Source organism: Anabrus simplex, chromosome 10, assembly GCF_040414725.1.
Source record: "Anabrus simplex isolate iqAnaSimp1 chromosome 10, ASM4041472v1, whole genome shotgun sequence".
Taxonomy (NCBI): domain Eukaryota; kingdom Metazoa; phylum Arthropoda; class Insecta; order Orthoptera; family Tettigoniidae; genus Anabrus; species Anabrus simplex.
The window spans coordinates 25,069,900-25,089,739 of record NC_090274.1 but is presented as its reverse complement, the minus strand read 5'-3'; the positions used below and the strand labels follow the sequence as shown (position 1 = coordinate 25,089,739).

Sequence of the window (19,840 nt, the reverse complement as noted above, 5' to 3'; positions counted from 1 at the left end):
GTTTGTTCTGCAGGGGATTTTTAAACCATGCTTTATTGAAAATGTTACCTAATGTATATGTTGTTTGTGGGTGTGTTTTTTCCTTCCTTCACGATTTGCTGTATTGTCTGTATTTTGTTGTTGGAATCTGCTGAGCTCATTGGTATGCATACAGATCTGAGTATTATTGTATTCAGTCCAGCTAATTTGTGCATGTTCAGGTGGTTGATTTGTTTTTGTTTTTTCCTACTTGCTTTATGTCACACCGACAAGATAGGTCTTATGGCGACGATGGAATAGGAAAGGGCTAGGACGGGGAAGGAAGTGGCCGTGGCCTTAATTAAGGTACAGCCCCAGCATTTGCCTGGTGTGAAAATGGGAAACCACGGAAAACCATCTTCAGGGCTGCCGACAGTGGGGTTCGAACCCACTATCTTCCAGATGCGAGCTCACAGCTGCGCGCCCCTAACCGCATGGCGGTTGATTTGTTGTCTTTTTTATGTGAAGTCTCAGTGGGTGTTACCTATATACAGTTCTTCGTATTACAGGATGTCTTTATTTCTACTGATTAACATGTCTAAGAAATTTGATCATCCTGTTAGTTCCTCGTTCCATTGTGAATCTGATTAATCTGTGCAGAGAATTCAGTGCATCTAATAAGTGTTGCACATTTGTGACATCATTGTCATAGAGGCATATTACAGTATGTCATCAATGTATCTGCTTCAGTGTAAGATACTTTGGTTAAAAAATTTTTTTCAGTGCTATTTAGGAATATGTTTGCTATTATTCCTGATAATGGGGAGACTATGTTTGAACCTGTCTTTTGACAATAGATTCTGTTGTTGAACTGTTTTGATTTAAGGCTGCTCTTAGAAGGTTAATTGTTTTGTTTGTGAATTGTTTTCAATATGGTTTTCTGTAATTTTTAATTGAATCTTCAGTTGGTATGTTCGTGTACATATCTCTTAATGTCAGAAGATATCATTCATGTGCACTCTGTTATGTTTAGCTTATTTAGTTCTTAGTTCTATTGTAGGTGCTTTTAATTGACCTGTCATCTTCGATTTCATTTGTTTTCTTTTAGAACTTGGCTGAGTAGGTAGCTTTTGCACGTCTTTTAAATTTTATATTGATCTGATAAGGCGTAAGTATGTGTATTTTGGGGCGTGACCTTAGTGTGCGGAACTTGGAATTTTTTATTATAAGCCTTTCTTTTTCTTGCTTTGTGAGAATAAGCTCTTTTTTTAATCACTTCTTTTATCTCAGTTTGAATTTTATTGGTTGCATCATGCTGCACCTCTTGTATTCCATGTTAATGAATTCTATTATTTTATGTATGTACTAGTCTTTTTTCCATTATGGCTTGCTCTTTTATTTTTTTTGTGAGGATGAGGTTCTCATTTTTTATTGTGCTTGCTCCACACTTGTTTTTAATACAGAGTTTAGAATTTTGAAATTCAGTTGTTTTAAGGAATTTTCGTGTATAATTATTTCCAGAGCTTTTTATTGATGGCTACGTTTTAAATTATTTCTCTTAGTGGTGCAATTATGTTTTCACAGGCAATGTCCGCATCAGTGATTAGTAGTTTCATGTTGTTTTCTGTGTGCTGTTCTTGGCAAATTAACTTGATAATTTTTCCTAGCAGGTTTATTTCCTTATTCGGAATTAGTTGATTATTACACTTTGGTTTACTGTGGTGGTTGTTTTAACTTCCTGTTTGTTTTCTTGATTGCTTCTTTTTTTTTTTAACATATTGATGTAAATAATCAGTGAAGGATGTTCATTTAATGGGGTGCCAAAAATTGTTTAGGTTTAAGTGAATGCATAATATTTTCATGTTATATTCTTGTTTCTAAAAAAAATTCAAATTTTATTCATTTTAAAACCATAACAACAGTGATAGAGAGATTGAAATTTTAGCTGTTGATATGGTGCCGGGGTTTGCTTTTATGGGTATGTATTTGGGAATGAGCTTTAATTTTAAACATGTCTTATTGAATACAATGGATCTGTGAAACTTAAAGGTTATATTAACAGAGTTGAGTCTGAAAAAGAATGGCTTCTAACGAATTATTTGGCCAATCAGGCAAAATATGAAGCTAAAGAACGCAAATCACTTAAAATCAAAATATGAAACTTGACAACCAAATTCCAACATTCAAAACTTGTCTTTCGGCAGTGAAATGTTTATAAGGCATTTATGAACACGCTGTACAATCTACAAGGCTTGGGAAATAAAAGAAGAGCAATAATCTGTCTTGAATTTCAGCGCGCGCGCAGGTCAGCTATTTCGTTCGTAAACATGGTGGGATTGAGTGCTGCGGACATTGAAATCAAGCCAAATTTAGGCGAAGAAAGTGACACAGAATCAATCATTGAGTAGTGGTGGAAGTGAATTTTTAGTAAGTGAAGAAGATATCAATGAAGATAATTTTAGTGATATCAGTGATGTAAGTGAAAACGGACATCCAGAAATCGGACCTCGTGGCGATGCGCCGGCAATTCAGGTAACACAAACATTTCATTTCGTTACTCCGAATAATTATGTGGGTGATGTTGGACCTGTCCATAATTTGGAAAGTGGATAGCGAGAAGTAGATTTTTACATACAATTTTTTACATATGAAACTGAAAAGGGGAGAAAGTAAAATAGTACAAGTGGGTGATGTGATAGCTTTGGTTTGGCATGACAACAGGGACATCTGTGCTGTTCATCAGGAAGAGGGATTCAGACAACATGGGAATGTGACAAATGCAGCCTAGCTCTATGTCGAGTGGGATGCTTTCTCCAATATCACCAATAGAGGGGGGTGGAGGTATGGACCAACAACCGTATGGATCCTGGGATAGAGATATGGATGTGTTGGTATATTTTCTAATATTATTGAAAATTTGAATAAATTCGGGTCAGTAGTTTTTATTATATTAAACTTTTTCTGAGACTATGTGCTATGCTTTAATTTTCCTTAAATAATAGGTTGAATCCTGGGTAATAAACGGAGTGAAAATGCGGGTGGGAAATGGTTAATGAAAAAAGACAAAAGAATATTAACAACAAAATACAAGAAATCCAGCACAGCCCATGAAATAAATTAAAAAAACTATAAAACTAGTTATTAACAAAATCTGGACCTTATTCTGACAAAGCAGGAAAAAGATAAACTTAACATCAACAATCCCAACTTCCTCACACTAACAACATTCCCCAGAATACACAGATTCATGTCCCATCAGATCAATAGTAAAATTCAAAGATGTTCCAATATAAGCAAACTACTTGACGAAACTGTAAAAGAAAAAGCTTCAAACAAAGATGAAAGGTTGATTAAAAACACCCTTGAAGTAACTATAAAACTAAATAAGCTAAACATAACAGAGAGTACAAGAATAATATATTTTGACATTTTCAATATATACAGTAACATAATAATAGAAGAATAAATTAAAATTATAGGAAACCATCTTAACGAAAACAATTCACTACAAGAAACGAATGAAAAACCAACCTTCTAAGAAGAACCTTAAATCAAAACAGTGTTGCATTCAATGAGAAAATCTATTGTGAAAGGGAAGGGTTAAGAGTGGGCTCACCATTATCATGAATAATAGCAAATATATTCCTAAATAGCATTGAATACAATTTAACCAACCAACTGCTTAAAGGGGTCTTTACCCTGGAGCAAGATACATAGATGACATAGTATACCTCTATGGCTATGTTGTCACAAATGCACAGCATTTATTAGACACACTGAATTCCTTACCCAGGTCAATCAATTCCACAATAGAACCAGAAACTACCAAGATACACTTTTAGACATCAATCAATCAGTAGAAATAATGACACCTGTCATACAAAATAAATAGGAAACCCAGTCACACTTCACACACAATAGACAATGAATCCAACCACCCCAAGCTTCATGAACAAAAAATTTACAAAATAGACAACATTTTCAAAATGCAAAGTTTAAAAATAGCCTTCAGTTCAAACAACATGCCGCAAATGGAACCTAAACAAAACAGACCTTTTTCTCCTAACCAGAAGTTCATGGACTCAAATGTCAAGGACCAAACTGTAATGCCACATGTCGGCCAAACGAAACAATTTATACACCAGGTACAGACAACGCAAAAATTCTGTTAGATATAATCTGCATTCAGCCTTCAAAGAACACGTTTACCACAGCCCCAACCACTTCACAGATCTTAATTTCACACGTTGAAAATAAAAGTAAATAATTAAACATAAGGGGGAGGGAAAAAAAGCCAACGAAAGCCATCTCAATGATCATACACAACAATTGAGAATACTTTTCTTTTAAGTCTATGCAAAGTACGTCTGGAATGTGTGTTATACCAATCTTCAACGGCATGCCGCATGGGACCAAATTATAGGCTATTATTTTATCATTAACAATGAAATCAAACATAGTACCACACGTCAAATTCTTCCAAAAATAATTATCAAGCATTAATTGTCCACTACACATACAGACAAGTAGGCTATAACTATGTATCACCTCTTTATCTCCCTCCTCCCTGCAGACAAGTTTGAGTTAGTAAGTCACAACTGAGGCTAACAACCTAAATTCAGGCAAGGGCAATGTAATTAACCAGAGATGTTTAAATTAAGTACAGAAAACTTTTTTATGTCAACTTTATATTATTTGTCATGCTTTTTCATAATATCACCCGTGTTTAACAAAGGACTTGGACGATATCCACATCTTCATACACTGCTGTCTTCAAACTGATGGGATCTCTCCTCACCAATCCCATTTCTTCTGAACTCCCCAACAAGCCTGCCCTCTTATGAAGCTGGGAAGCAGAAAGGAGCTAGTTGGGGCCTGAGAAGAAATGGATGTAGACGAACTAGGACTGATGAGGAAAGAGCCCGTAAAATATGGAGATTGCCCTTATTCTTTTGTGTTTTCATATTTGTCGTCTTCTCTTTCTGGAGCTCATCTTCCCACTCTGACTTATCATTGTGCTCCTTTCCATGTTTCTGTCTCTCTATACATGACTTTATTGATACCTGTTCATTCCTTTTCATTATCTCTATCTAATATTTGTACTTTCCCATGATAATAAGTAATGATAAACTGATAGCAGAGAGGAACGATCAATATTTTATTGTATAACTAATAGCAACAACTTTTACATAAATAAACTTTCTTACTGAACATAATGCACTTAACCTAGAGAATCACATGGAATGTCGATGAAGTGAAGGGTGATGCACCATGCTACGTTCTGGAGAAGAGCCTCAGGTCCAGTTTGAGGGTCACTTCGCCAGAGTCCACCTCGCGCAGCTTTAGACGGGAATTGATAGGACCGGGTGAATCCTTTGTTTGTCTAAATATGTCTGCGACCCGCACTTCAGTTCTGCCAAGGAACTCTGTCCAAAAAGAAAATAAAGGAAATCATTTTAGTATATAGTTATTGGAGATTCCTGTTAGGTGACCTACATCACTCTTTTTCCATTGCCAGGGATCTATGTGGTCATGAAGAGAGAAATATTCAATTTCTATGACCCACAGTGAGTAATTTGTGTACTCTATCAAGTTGTGTTATACTCAGCTCTGCTTTATTTCTAAACTGACAGTTTGCAAAACATTTAAACATCGCCTTACCGATGTTGCCAGTGCTCTATTGCCGCGAGAACAGCTGATGCAATACGACTGCGGCATACAGTCCTCATAAAATGTAATAGCGTACTCAGAAAAGCTAAGAATCGCGATTGAAAACAAATTCACAGACACTTCAAAAATGCTGTATCTATACACTTCCTAACAACATCAAACAATGAAAAGAGAATAAGGAAATAACACATCACTCATTGCTTATGGCTGGCACAGAAATGAGGGTATGGCGTACAAAGGGAACACTACACTGATCTCAGAGTCACTGGAACCCTCCAATGATGAATGACTGTTACTATCACCAGCTCCCAAAGATAGTAAACTTTTGATGCAGATCTCCACTACACTTTCGCTTTCTCAAGCCTCGCGTATTATTGTTTTGTATGGGACTGACATTCACCGCAGCTTCGGCTAGTAGTTTCTCCACCTCGGAAACAGTGAGCCGCTTATTTTTTGTCGCAACACAATCCTTAATCCGAACCCAGATTTTCTCTATTGCATTGAAATGGCAATGATACCATATATGCTGAGCGAGATAGATTAACCATGTGATGAATGTATACAATGGAGTTGGCAACTAGGTTTCGAGATCGTGCTCTACCGATATAAATCAATATGACTGGCAACTTGGGATTGGCTGGATGTCTGTGTTTCAGCGCATAGCCAGAAGACAGAGCCAAAATTGGCCAAAAACGTCAATTTAGAAGTAAAGCCATGTGGAGTATTGTCATAGTGGCTTATCTGTAGCTCTGATTGCTGCCAACAGAACAAGAATAATGTAGGCTACCATAGCTCAATTGGAAGGGCATTGGAATGCAAAATCTGAAGGTTGTGGGTTTGGTTCACAACGGTGTTTGGTTGGCCATTTTTGTTCTATACTTAACATCTCTTCAGCATGTACTGGTTTGAACCCCACTGTCGGCAGCCCTGAAGATGGTTTTCCATGGTTTCCCATTTTCACACCACGCAAATGCTGGGGCTGTCCCTTAATTAAGGCCACAGCCGCTTCCTTCCATTCCTAGGCCCTTCCTGTCCCACCGTCGTCATAAGACCTATCTGCGTTGGTGCAACGTAAAGCAAATTGGAAAGAAAAAAAAAACTATTCCACCTACTGAAGGCATAGGATATAAACCTCATGGTTTTGATCTGTATTGTGATCACAGTAATAATGATTAAATTAATGTTATATGATCCATCTTTTAAATACTATATTATGCAATGTTATTGAATTACATTACTAAACTAGGGACTAGTTTCGGCCTTGGCTGGCCATCTTCAGCCTAATAATAACTAAACAAATGTAAAAACACACCAATGAGTATGCTAAGAATTTAGAGCCTAATTTATTTTCAGATTTTACATACAATTGACATGAAAGCTAATTTACAAACACACAATTAACATTAAAATCTAATTTAGTTATTAGATGAATTACATTAAGGCTGAAGATCGCCAGCCAAGGCCGAAACTAGTCTCTAGTTTAGTAATGTAATTCAGTAATATTGGATAATATAGTATTGAAATGTGGACCATACGACATTAATTTAATAATTATTACTGAAGGCATTCGACACATCCTCACAAGCTGAAATTCTGTTTCGAGTACTATGTGCCGGGAAAACCTAAGTATACAAAATACCGCAAAATCTTCAACAAAAGTTTGATCAAACCAATTAAAGGTGAAGAAATTTTAAAATTTTGTTTTAAATTGAAGTCAAGATTGTCCATTAGGTCATTTTTGGACAAATATCGTTGCCATCCTAAGAATGAAAAGAACTTTCTTCAGCTTATCCCAGTTATGTCTGGGGTCACTAGAGCCACCAGGCTCGTTTTGGTTATGCTGGATGCCCTTCCTAATGCCTTGTCAGGTTTGTGATGAAAATTCCAAACGAAGATTGGCCAGGATTCGAACATCATCCTTCTGGGAAGCAAGCAAGTAACTTGTATTTAGCTGCATTTAGTTCTAATTCACCGAGCTCGATAGCTGCATTCGCTTAAGTGCGGCCAGTATCCAGTATTCGGGAGATAGTAGGTTCGAACCCCACTGTCGGCAGCCCTGAAAATGGTTTTCCGTGGTTTCCCATTTTCACACCAGGCAAATGCTGGGGCTGTACCTTCATTAAGGCCACGACCGCTTCCTTCCCACTCCTAGCCCTTCCCTGTCCCATCGTCGCCATAAGACCTATCTGTGTCGGTGTGACGTAAAGCAACTAGCAAAAAAAAAAAAAAAAAAAAATTCTAATTCAATTTCCTTCCTTTCTTCCTGCATTTCCATTGTAATAAATAAAGGGCTTTACAGCTTATACATAGCTTTCCTGATCATTAAGGTGTCCAACACCGTGGTCAGCTGGTTTGAATCCCATTGCTGGGAAAAATTTCAACAATGGAATGTTGGCCAGAAGGGTAGGAGAGGTGGTGGGATACATTTTCTAATCATTAGATTGTGTGCCAAAAGCATGGATTCAATTCTGCACCTCTCTGCAGTGTTTGTATGGCACTAATAACAAAAGTCATGTATGAACTGGCCCACCTTTTCAATACTACATTACATTTGTTTAGCTGAGGAACTAGTTTCGGCCTTGGCTGGCCATCATCAGGCTTACATAAATTTATACAAACATACCTAATAACTAAAACAAATATAAATAATAATGTTTAATGCGACGAATAGCCAAAAGTAATTACAGGATATACACATGAATTATTCCTTACTTAGTTCAGTCAAGGACATATTTCTTTCCTGACAATGAGAGGCATGATATCTATCACATCACTTGCCACACCACAAGCACACACAGTGCAGATCTGGTACATGATACGCCTTACGTTGGGAGCACTTATGATGAAACCCGTGAATAGCAAAGCAGGTCAATGAATGTCTCAATTCGTAACCGCTATCTGTCCACTCTGTCGTCGTCATCCCATCAGTAGAGTAGAATTCTTCCCATATTTCTTCTTTCTTCCTCTTCAGTTAAGTCCACGAGGTCTCCATAGCTCTTAGTGTAAGGCAGATGCATCTGAATCCGAAGATCTTCAATAAAGAAGTTTTCTCTTGTCATTTCATATACTAAACGAGATGGGGTGAATTTTGATACACTTAGAAATCTTTTTAGGTAGATCGCTTTTACCTTCTCCAGCTCTTTTAAGTCATGTTTGCTAAGATAGTCCCAAATGAGTTGTATGCCGTAGGAAACCACAGGTGTTATTTTTAACCCTAAACAAAATTCTTGCGGTGTCAATAGAGATCTGGTTTAAGTGCTTGATGCTGTTGATTGCCGATATGCCGGCTATGGTTCTCTCTCTGATGTGTTCCGTGAACACTATCCCTCTGGTCTGCATGGTTATTCCTAAATATTTACACTTATTGACTATGTTAATTTTGACACATACAAAAATAGCGTTAGGGGCCAATGACCTTCGATGTTAGGCCCCTTAAAACAATAAGCATCATCATCACAAAAGTGGCGTTAAAGCCTTAAAGGCATGTAGAGATCCTGAAATGAACAATGTACACAACACTTAAATATAAAATGGAATTAAAAAAAGGATCTTAGTGAGATCTCAAATCCTCGGATGCATTGCATCGTGTTAAAAACATTTTTCATTAATGCTTTCAATTAAAACTTTGAGTGACTCTAATGACAAATTCACAGACATAAAAGATGATGTGGAAATTCTCAAAATCATCAACAAAGGACCCCTCCTTAACATTATGGAAAGCTGTTTCATACTGTCCCTGTTTCTACCATCAAGGTAATTTGTCCCAGACTAGGCAGCCCCTCCCAGGGGTGCTCAGTTCGAACCATGATTTAAAAAATGCCCTAAAAATATATACCCCCTGGATTTTGATGGGGAACATCTATATGGACATGGTGAGGTCAACTAAAAGCTACAAATAAAGCAAGGTGAAGCATGACGTTAGTTTTGGAGGAAAATCTGTTTATTAAAATAAACGAGAAAAATATGAAAAAAAATAGCAAAAAAGTATCAAATGATCCAAATTTTTACATGACTCAGATTTTTTCTTTCAGTTTGATAAAGTCCATCTTGAGAATCAAAAATATATTACAAATATACAATGTATGCCAACACACATACTTAACATTTCAAATCAAATCTTGAAGTTTCATTAATTTTACACCTTGGCTTGCGTGCTCGCACCACGCACCTGGCTTTATTTTTGTTAACACCTTCAACTGTAGATGAGTACATTTCCCTTTCCTGCACACTTGACATTGCAGTGGGGATCCCTAACCTTAGGAAAAAACGTGATTTAATGTGCAAAGGGGAGACGAAACTAATCTAACTGTACAATATAAACACTCTGAGTGGTAAAACATCCTACGCATAAATACAGTATAGACACCTCAATCATGAGCGACCTCATGAGCACAATAGAACACTGTGGGTCGGAACCACACACAATAAAATCACATAAAAGGCAAATATACACATTCAAACAAACAAAAACATAATGTAATATTTTCCATGTCTCACCAAGAAAAGCATGAGACATTTACGCAATCCTCACTCACTCAAAGACTCGATGGCCGAAACTAGTTTCTCAAGTAAACAAATGTAATGTAAACATTATGTAATGTGGTATTGAAAAGGCAGACCATTTCACACATGATTTTTGTTATTAGTGTGATCACAAGCAGTGTTACCAACTTAGCGGATTTTCCGCTAAATTTGGCGGAATTAGAAGACTGTCGGCGGAGAAATATACCATTTAGCGGACAGCTGATTTTTTGGCGGAATTCTAGATTTATTATAGCGGAATTTAGCGTTTTATTCATTTTAATTTTTTAAAAAAATTGTACTCCAGTCTGTATCTGAGCTATTCCATATTTCTTGTCAGGAGCTAGCAGTCACATGAGGAAAACATGTTATTTTGATTTGATGTTATGAGATCGTGGTATCATAAATTTGCAATGCGTGGGGAAAGGTTACTTATCTATTAATTGACGAATGACGACAGATAATGAAACTGTGAGAGAGTAGCATTTATATTTATGTTACGAAGGAAGACTGTCTAATAAATTGGCCTGTTCTGTGTGTGGCCCTTGAGGTAGGGGATTCACCTAGTTAGCACCCGGCCTTAAAACGCTTACAAATTTTAGCTCGCCAGCTCGCAAGCAGGGGGTTAATCCCAGTGGAACTCACAGATCAGGTGAGTACAGACATTTTTAAATTTTTTTTTTGCTAGGGGCTTTACGTCGCACCGACACAGATAGGTCTTATGGCGACGAATTTTTTAAATTATTATTATTATTATTATTATTATTATTGTTATTATTATTATTATTATTATTATTATTATTATTATTATTATTATTATTATTATTATTATCTGCGTATGGAGACAATGGATCACGCAAAGCTCTAACGATTCTGTTTTCAGAGTTGCCAAACAGCTCTCATCCTTCATCCGTAGATCCTTTTTCGTTCTTCTGTCCACTTTGCTCCAGTCTTCTTTTTCACTTCGTTCTCTGGTTACACTTTCCATCCATCAATTTTTTTCCTATAGACGTTTCTGTCCGCGGTGTCATATGAGTTCATCTGGGCTTTTTCCAGATCCTTATTCACTTCCACTACCCATGGAATATTTTTTAGCTGTTCTATGTAGGCGAGAACTTTGCGTGTCAGTCTACTTGCCGGCAGTCTGCGGACGTGGCCATAAAATTTCAGACGTCTTTTGCGGATGTCTGCTGCAATGTTGGAAAGCTCTTCTGTCACTTTGCGTGACCTCAGTCTATATCCATCTTCTGTTTTTCGGGGGCCGAGAATTTTCCTCAGATTATTATTATTATTATTATTATTATTATTATTATTATTATTATTATTATTATTATTATTGCCCATTATTTGAGATCGGATTTCTTGGCGGAATTTTTGCAGATTTTTAGTAGTATTTAGCGGATCTTGAAAATATAAGTTGGCAACACTGATCACAAGTCAATACGGATCTAAACCTGTAGTTACATCTTACATGTTCATATGGAGCAATGGCAATGGTGATGTTAAGCTGTGAGCAGATCCCTTGGTGTTATTCAATAGGAGTAAGCTATGTGCTGACACCAGGTTTCACCCTCTCCCTTTATCATCACAAACACATTCTCTCTCCCTCCAGACATGCAGGCTGCCCATGGGTGTCAACTAGAAAGACCTGCACCAGCCCTCTCTGGAGTCCAAACGACATCGCATTAGCATACAAATACATATGTTTCCGGTTTTGATGGATCAATTACTTCTCCAGATCAGCCAACTCCAGCCATGTTTTATAATGAAGCTCTGCTTCCTTTATCAACTTTTCTTTACAATTGGTTTTATCCAAAGCAACTTATTCTGGCCATATGCAATTTTGTCACAGATTGTATAAGAAAGTAATTAGCTAAACAGAGCACACAAGCCTAAAAACAAATAATGCAAAGATGAAGTTCATGAGAATCAACACTGACAACAGAAGTACTACATGTTGGAAACCACAGCTTTCAAAATGTAAATTAATTTATCTACCCTGGTGTAGTGATATCCTGCAGAGATACAGAGCAGATTAAATTCATTCAGTAACCTCCACACTTGTAAGAAGCTAATGGGATCCAAACTGTTGTCTCACCCACCACAGTCTCAATCCTATACACTGCCTGCTCTATGCTATGCGGTTAACATGCTTCTCAGCGTGAGCTCTTAGTGTCACTAACTTCCACTAGGGGCGCCAGCTAACGCATCCAACTTATCTCCGTACGCATGTTATTGTGTTCCAGTGCGTTTGCATCAAGCATTTATGTGTGTGTCTCTGGTAGAAAAATGATTAATTGTTGTGTTCATCTCTGTATATAAAAGCATGAAATCCAAATTCTTCAGGTGTGAGGATTCCTGTCCCCCCCCACGTAAAGAACTTTGGGGAAATTGGCTTAACGCTATATCAAGGCAAGGATCAACCAAGGGTAATCATTGAATTCCATCCAATTATTTGTTGCCTGAATTTTAGGATGGAGCTAGAGGATAAAATGAAAATGAGAACCTACAACCTGTTTTCCAGTCAATGACTGGGTCAGGAATGGGATGAATGAAGCCCCCAACTTGCGGCGAGGATACGAATTGTGTCGGCTGCCGAGGCCTGTTGCACTCATCTGGGGCAATGATTAATGACTGAGAGATGAAATGAAATGGTAGTGGAGAGTGTTGCTGGAATGAAAGACGACAGGGAAAACCGGAGTACCCGGAGAAAAACTGTCCCACCTCCTCTGTGTCCTGCACAAATCTCACATGGAGTGACCGGGATTTGAACCACGGTATCCAGTGGTGAAAGGCCGGCGTGCTGCCGCCTGAGCCACGGAGGCTCTCAAAAGATAAAACTAAAAGGAAAATATATTGAAGCCAGAGAGTGTGCCTAGTCAGTCTTCGAATTATCCCCATTACCTTCAAACCAGAAAAAAAGCTCCACGAAAGACCAGACAGCGACAAGGTATTTCTTTGGAAGAAATATGTGATGAAACAATTTCTTCATCCGCAGGAAATACACTGCACGACGAGTACAAAATTCATTTCAACAACGATGTATCAATCAAAGTCAATATTCCAACGAGTAAGAATGACAGCAGTGATCAGAAAATCACACAGTAGAGGCTCCGATCAAGAATTCTGAGACTGCGATAACAGCTGATGACTAACCATAATGAAGTTAAAAGAGTACAGACAATTCGAAGACAACCCAGAAATTGATCGTTTGAATAAAGTAAAGGAAGCAACCAAACATAAAGGAAAAGCGGACGTTTTTAACATCAAATCCATGATTTCTGCAAGACAAAATCCGGGCAGCCAGAACAAATCACGCGGTACTATGTGGCGTGGGGAATATTATCCTGCACGGTTATGAATGTGGCAGGACTCCTGGTCTAGTGTCAGCTCCGTCACAACGTACTCTGGACATGTAGCGTAAATGGAAAATGTTGATAGTGTTTGTCGGGATTTCCCAATTAGTGAAGGAATGACTTACAACTGAATGTAAAACTCTCAGACCAACAGAGGTGAGTGTAACAGTGATTGCCGATTTAGGTTCAGCTCCTCTACGACCGAACCAGTGACAAGTTCGTTTGTGCGGTCAATGTTGAAGGTGTATGCGGCACAGATATTGCAAAATCTCCTGCTCTCGCGAATAAACTGTTGTGTTTTCTTGTAATCCGACTTTGAAAGAAGTTCTCTAGTTCTGCTGCCTACTCCTCGTTAAAGGCTTAGGAGTCTCCGATCTATCCCTTTTAGTTCAGAAATTATTACTGTAATGCCTTTCGGCAAAACAATCCAGATTGTGTGCATTTCTATTCAACAGCAGATAAAATATTTACAATGGTTCAATGATGATTTCGTTGAGTATGTTAAAATAATTCAGTTGGAATCAAAACGTGAAAAACTGAAGTGTCTGACTAATGAGACGGCAGATGCTGTCTCGCTAACTGTGAAATTTATAGTGGAATGTGTGTCTTATCTGTTACAAAATCGGTTATTTTAAGATGATTTTCTGGAGAAACAATAGAAGCTCTATTTAGTTCAGTGAGATTGGGTGGTGGATTTAATGGCATGACGAACGCACGCACTGCATTATGTGCTATAAAACGTATCCTGAAAACTGGTCATGAACAAAGGGTTAGCAAAATAGTGATAGAATTGTTTTTTTGCGTCCACTGTTGGTAAATAACAGTAAGAAAAGGACTGAAAAGGTGCTCCGTTACTCGTGTCGAGAAAATTCTGAAATTTGTATGTACCATGCAGCATGGGATGATCCTAATATATCTACTGTAACTGGTAAGATTTTATATATATTAAGTTTCTGTATTTTAATCCAAGCTTAAATGTGAAATGTTAGTTTCTGTATGTGCATTATCTTATCAATTAGTGACATGTTGTTATCAATGTCCCACTCCAGTCGCCTGAGTGTGGTTAACAAGCGTCCTCCACTCCTTTCTGTCCTTCAACTTTCCCTTCTCCATTACTTCTGCCCCTTCAAATCCAAATTCCGTGTTAGGCAACTAACTTCCTTTTTATACAATCTTGGAATGCCATTCTTTTGTCCTCCTCCTCCTCCTCCTCCAATTCCCAAGTCCTGATCTTTGGTTTCTTCCTCAATACAATTTTAAAGATTTTTACTTGTTTTTATTCCACAATTAATAATCTATGATCACCCTCCATACTTTCACTGGGGATTATCTTCGTATTCATGACGTATCTTCCCCATTCTCGGTCTGTTATTATAAAGTCTATTAGTGTTCCATACTGTCCATCCCAACTATATCGGCTGATCTTATAGCTATTCCTCTTCATAAACCATGTGTTCTTTATTATCAAGTTATTTCTGATACAAAAGTCCAACTGTTTCTCTCTATCTTCATTTCTATCGCCATACCTGTGTGGCCCCAGAACATTCTCATACCCCATTCTATCAGTTCCCATATGGGCATTCAGATCTCCCATTATCATGATCCCGTTTACAACAATATGTGTTTCCAGTTCATTGAGGAACTCTTCTTTTTCTTCCACGCTACATCCTGTCTGTGAAGCATATACTTGTACTATCTTCAGTAGTTCATTGTTTACATGTATGTGCATTATTATAATTCTTTCATTTACACAGAATACATTTCTAATTTCTGACTGGAATGCGAAATACAAGCACGAACAGACTGACTGGGTTATTCGGCAAGCAAAACTGAACTTTCCTGAGGCTAACAGCTTGCTCCCTGAAGGTGTCATTTACCCTATGAAGTTCAGGAATTCAAGGCCTTTTCCTGTTATCATGCAACTTTCCCTGACTTGCTCCCTCTGGTGAGGGCTCTTACCTGTGTTGGAAATCATGTTCCTTTCATAAGGGATGTCAAAGAACATTTTCAGAGCTAGGAAAAATGTGATGGTACTAAGCGGAATGTTCTAAAGTTTGTGCATGCATTAATCAGGTTTCCCTGTAGTAAATTTGATAATAACCATATTGATTAGCACAGAAAATTAATTTTGTTCCTCCAAGATTTTCATTCTGCACTTCACGAGGTATCTGCAGACAGGTGTCATAATATACAAGATGACAGTGTTGGTTCATTTTAAGCAATTCTCTTTGATGTCTTATTACATAGTTTCCACACAATGATCTTAAGGCTTAATTTAGCCAAAATGAAATAGTGAAACAATTTTTCATCTTATACTAACATGTGGAGGAGAGAACTGTATTTTGAATAAAAAGGGAAAAACATGGTATTGCAGAGGACTTTTCGTCCAACACATGAGGAGGGAGAATGGAGAATCAAGCATGATTGGAAGATCAGAGAACTGCTTAAAGGCAGTGACATTGTGGTAAAGGTTAAGAGCAGGATATTGGTATGTCTTGAGAAAGGAAGGGAATACCATGATTAAGTGTGATGTGGTGTACCAGAGGGAAGGCAGTCACCATGAAGACCTAAAACAAGATACGAGGAGAATGGGCCTGATGGAGGGTGGTGCAGCACACAGAAAAAATAAAAAGTCCCAGTGAATTTGTGACATCAAGAACTGGTTTCACAGCAGTAGGTAAGTAGTTGACAATGTGTTTTTCTGACCTTTTTTCCTAACTTATTAGGGCAGCACTTGAGGTGGGCTGGGCCAAGTTTTACAGCCAGATGGATGCCTTTCCTGTCCCCAACTCTGTGTGGAATGATACATTCACGTATGTGTGTTTCTGTAATGGTTGGCAGTGTCTTGTAGATGAAGAGAAGTGTATTAAGACTAACATAAACATCTATTCTCTGAGTTAGAGGAATTAACCACAAGCAGTTAAAAATCCGCAGTTTGGCCGGGAATCAAACTCGGGGCACTCTGGAACTATTCAGCCAAGGATTTTGACAAGAACTTAACTGTGTGCTATGGACTGTACTGAGAAAGTCAATAAGCTTATCATCGATTTGTGTAAACTCACCATTTGGACAGAAGTGGCCGTGGTTGAACACTGTGATGCAGAGAACGTCCTCTAGAAGATCCTTGACGAGAAACTGCATGGACGCGTTCCATCGAGGGTTGGAGGTGGTGTTGACGACTGGGGTGCGGTGCTCCTGAGAGCCCATGCTCACCTCGCAGAAGGCATCACACTTGCCTAGCAAACAACATGTACTGAGATATAGCATTACTGTAAATTAGCCAGTTACAAATAATTCCTTACCAGTAACAAAAGCCATCTACTGCTAGTAAATTTTAACTGTTGTTATTGCTGTTGCATTACAAACAGGAGTTTTAAGACTTAGAGATCAATAGCTACCGGTGATGTTGATGTGGTAACCTGTGCAGTTATTGTATCTGCACTTGTGTTTTCGTTGTTAATTATGATTAGCTTTGAAGCCCCCAAGAAGAATGTTTCACACTGTCTGAAGAAAATGTATGGCACTTCAAGAGGTGCCTCAACGGACATGCTACGACGTTTTGGTCTTATATAATCTCCAGTACGGTGCAACAACTTTCTCATCAAGAAAGTCAATACCATGCGTGTCATCTCTGGTGCTATCGAGTCTACTCCAACTTACCGGCTGCCAGTTCTGTCGCACACTGTGCCACTCTGACGATCTTATCTGAGAGTTTGTAAGCTTATGTCAAACCCAGCACTTTCCATCCACAGAAATGTTACGGATCTTCGGAGACGTAGGATGAAATCTCGCCATCCACCCATGAAAACATCAAAGGTGCTGTTAGGTGTAGCTTCTTTCTAACAGCAGAATGAAGTAGAATGGGTACATGTAACTCCAGAGTGGCCTAGCCTTTATGAACAAAACCATTTTTGAGCTTTCCAGTAAAACATGGACATCTCTCAACAAGTTCTATACTATGCACTATTGGGGCTTCAAGAACTCCACATAATGTGACTGTGGGGCAGAGTTCCAGACTATTTTGCATACCATGGTAGTGGGGGGAGGGGGGATACTGCCAAAACCTAGTCACTGTTGGTATTTATTTATTTATTTATTTATTTATTTATTTATTTATTTATTTATTTATTTATTTATTTATTTATTTATTTCGTGTATGCTTTTTACTGCCGGGAGTGTCTGAGGTCATGTTCGGCTCACTTGGTGCAGGTCCTTTATTTGATGCCCATGGGCGACCTGCACTTCTGGGTGTGTATGCAGATGATAATGAGGTAGGGAGAGAGTGAAACTCTGTTTTGGCACATAGCCTACTCCTGTCAAATAACGCTAAGCGGTCTGCTCAAGACTTAACGTCCGCATCTGATAGACAAATCGCAATCAACAGCATCCCTCATGCCATACGAACACCGTGGACAGATTTGGAATTGAATCCAGGCTTTTGGCATGCAATCTAGTGATTAGAAATAGTATACCACCACCTCTTCTACCCTGCTAGCTAGCCGGATAATCAGGAGTTTGCTGTATACTGATTGTGAGGGATAACACAGATCAAGTGCACATTCTAGCCACTAGTCCACCCAGTGTCCATGGTTGGTAAGGCTTCAAGTTTGACACCGTGGTTTCAGTCCTGTTGGTGGAAGTTTCACCATCACAATGTTGGCCAGCAGAGGTGATGGTAGTGGTATACAATTTCTAATCACTAGATTGCACGCCAAAAACCTGGATTCAATTCCAAACCTCTCCACAGTGTTCATATGGAGTGAGGGCATATTACACTGTTGATGGAGGGGATGTTAGCCTTGAGCAGACCCCTTTGCCTTATTCGACAGAAGCAGGCTATGTGCTGACACCAGGTTTTCTTTTTTTGCTATTGGCTTTACGTCGCACCGACACAGATAGGTCTTATGGCGACGATGGGACAGGAAAGGGCTACGAATGGGAAGGAAGTGGCCGTGGCCTTAATTAAGGTACAGGTGTGACAATGGGAAACCACGGAAAACCATCTTCAGGGCTGCCGACAGTGGGGTTCGAACCCACCATCTGCCGAATACTGGACACTGGCCGCACTTAAGCGACTGCAGCTATCGAGCTCGGTGACACAAGGTTTCATGCTCTCCCTACTTCGTCATTTTAATCACCCCACATCCAAATGCACAGGTCGCCCATGGGCGTCAGAGAGAGAGCTCTGCATCAGGCGATACTAACATGTCCTCGGAAATTACCAGGACTAAAAGCCATACGACAGATAAATACATAAATAAATTTCACAGTTAAATATGGAACAGCTTTGTTTCCCTTCAATAACCCAGATTTGTCATAACTTGACAGACCTCCACCCCCCCTTTAATACGAATTTTTGAATGTTGACTGATTCATGGAGGCAATGGCTCATTGAGAGCAGTCAAGCATCTGCAGTTACGTATTTATTGCAGATTCTCACTTCTGTTCCCCTGCTTCTTGTCTCGTGGAATCTTACAGATTTCGTTAAGAAACAAAACCCATGGCACAACAGCCCATTATGAGTCACGGCCTGCCAAGGCAACTGCTTCCTGGTCAGAAGGCCTGCAGATTTTGAAGATTCATGTGGTCCATGAAATAAATGTAACAACATCCTCAGCTTGCGTGATGACATCCGCTGCCTCATATCGAAGAGCTCCTCAGTTCTCGTGAGGATCAGTGAACTCTGTTCCAGAATTAAAATCCTTGGACTGGCCAGACAGCAAATCTAGAGCGGTAAGAAACAGGCATGCTACCCCTAAAACATGGGGCTGGGTAGATTTTATTAATGCTTGCTGTTATTTCTGTAAACATAGAAGATCTTATCTTTCTTTTCACCTGTGGAAATTAAGAATAACATTCAATGCGTATTCTTCTTCATCTTCCGTCACCCTTGTCCAGGGAACTCCTGAGTCAGGCAGTGGATAATTGACCTCCATTTCTCTGTCTCCTCCTCCTGATCCACTCTGACTCTTCATACAGGCTATTATTATGGTGGGCTCACCACATCCAAAGGCATTTTATACCAAACTGCCAGGTTTCAATGACTCCGTCCTTAACCTGGACAACAGACGCTGCATGCTGGATTTCAGTGGCATTTCCAGCATCCACCTAAAGGAAATCTTCCACCTGAACCTGTTGGTTCCTTTAGAGAGTCAGGCTTTTTTACCAATGTCCAACATTTCTTGTTGTATCAATGGCTATATTGTCTACTCCATCCCACAGCAGGTAACAATCCTGGCAAGACACGTATTATTTCCTAAATTATATATGTAGAATTTCTCATGTATCACAAGAATAGTATCAATCACATAATTCATAAAGGTACCACAAAATAG

General features: G+C 38.8%; 1 protein-coding gene across 7 annotated transcripts in view; it reads right to left on the bottom strand.

Annotated features, from left to right (window-relative positions):
* Positions 1 to 103: 103 nt before the first annotated feature.
* Dap160 (dynamin associated protein 160) overlaps positions 104 to 19,840 on the bottom strand; it is a 196,896-nt gene continuing 177,159 nt past the window's right edge. For all 7 annotated transcript variants that reach the window (XM_067154599.2, XM_067154598.2, XM_067154602.2 and 4 more), the window contains 2 exons: positions 16,568 to 16,741; positions 104 to 5,384 (listed from right to left, as the gene is read on the bottom strand). In XM_067154599.2, coding sequence (XP_067010700.2) covers positions 5,233 to 5,384; positions 16,568 to 16,741 — 326 coding nt within the window. In that variant the 3' untranslated portion in view covers positions 104 to 5,232. The remainder of the gene's footprint in view (positions 5,385 to 16,567; positions 16,742 to 19,840) is intronic.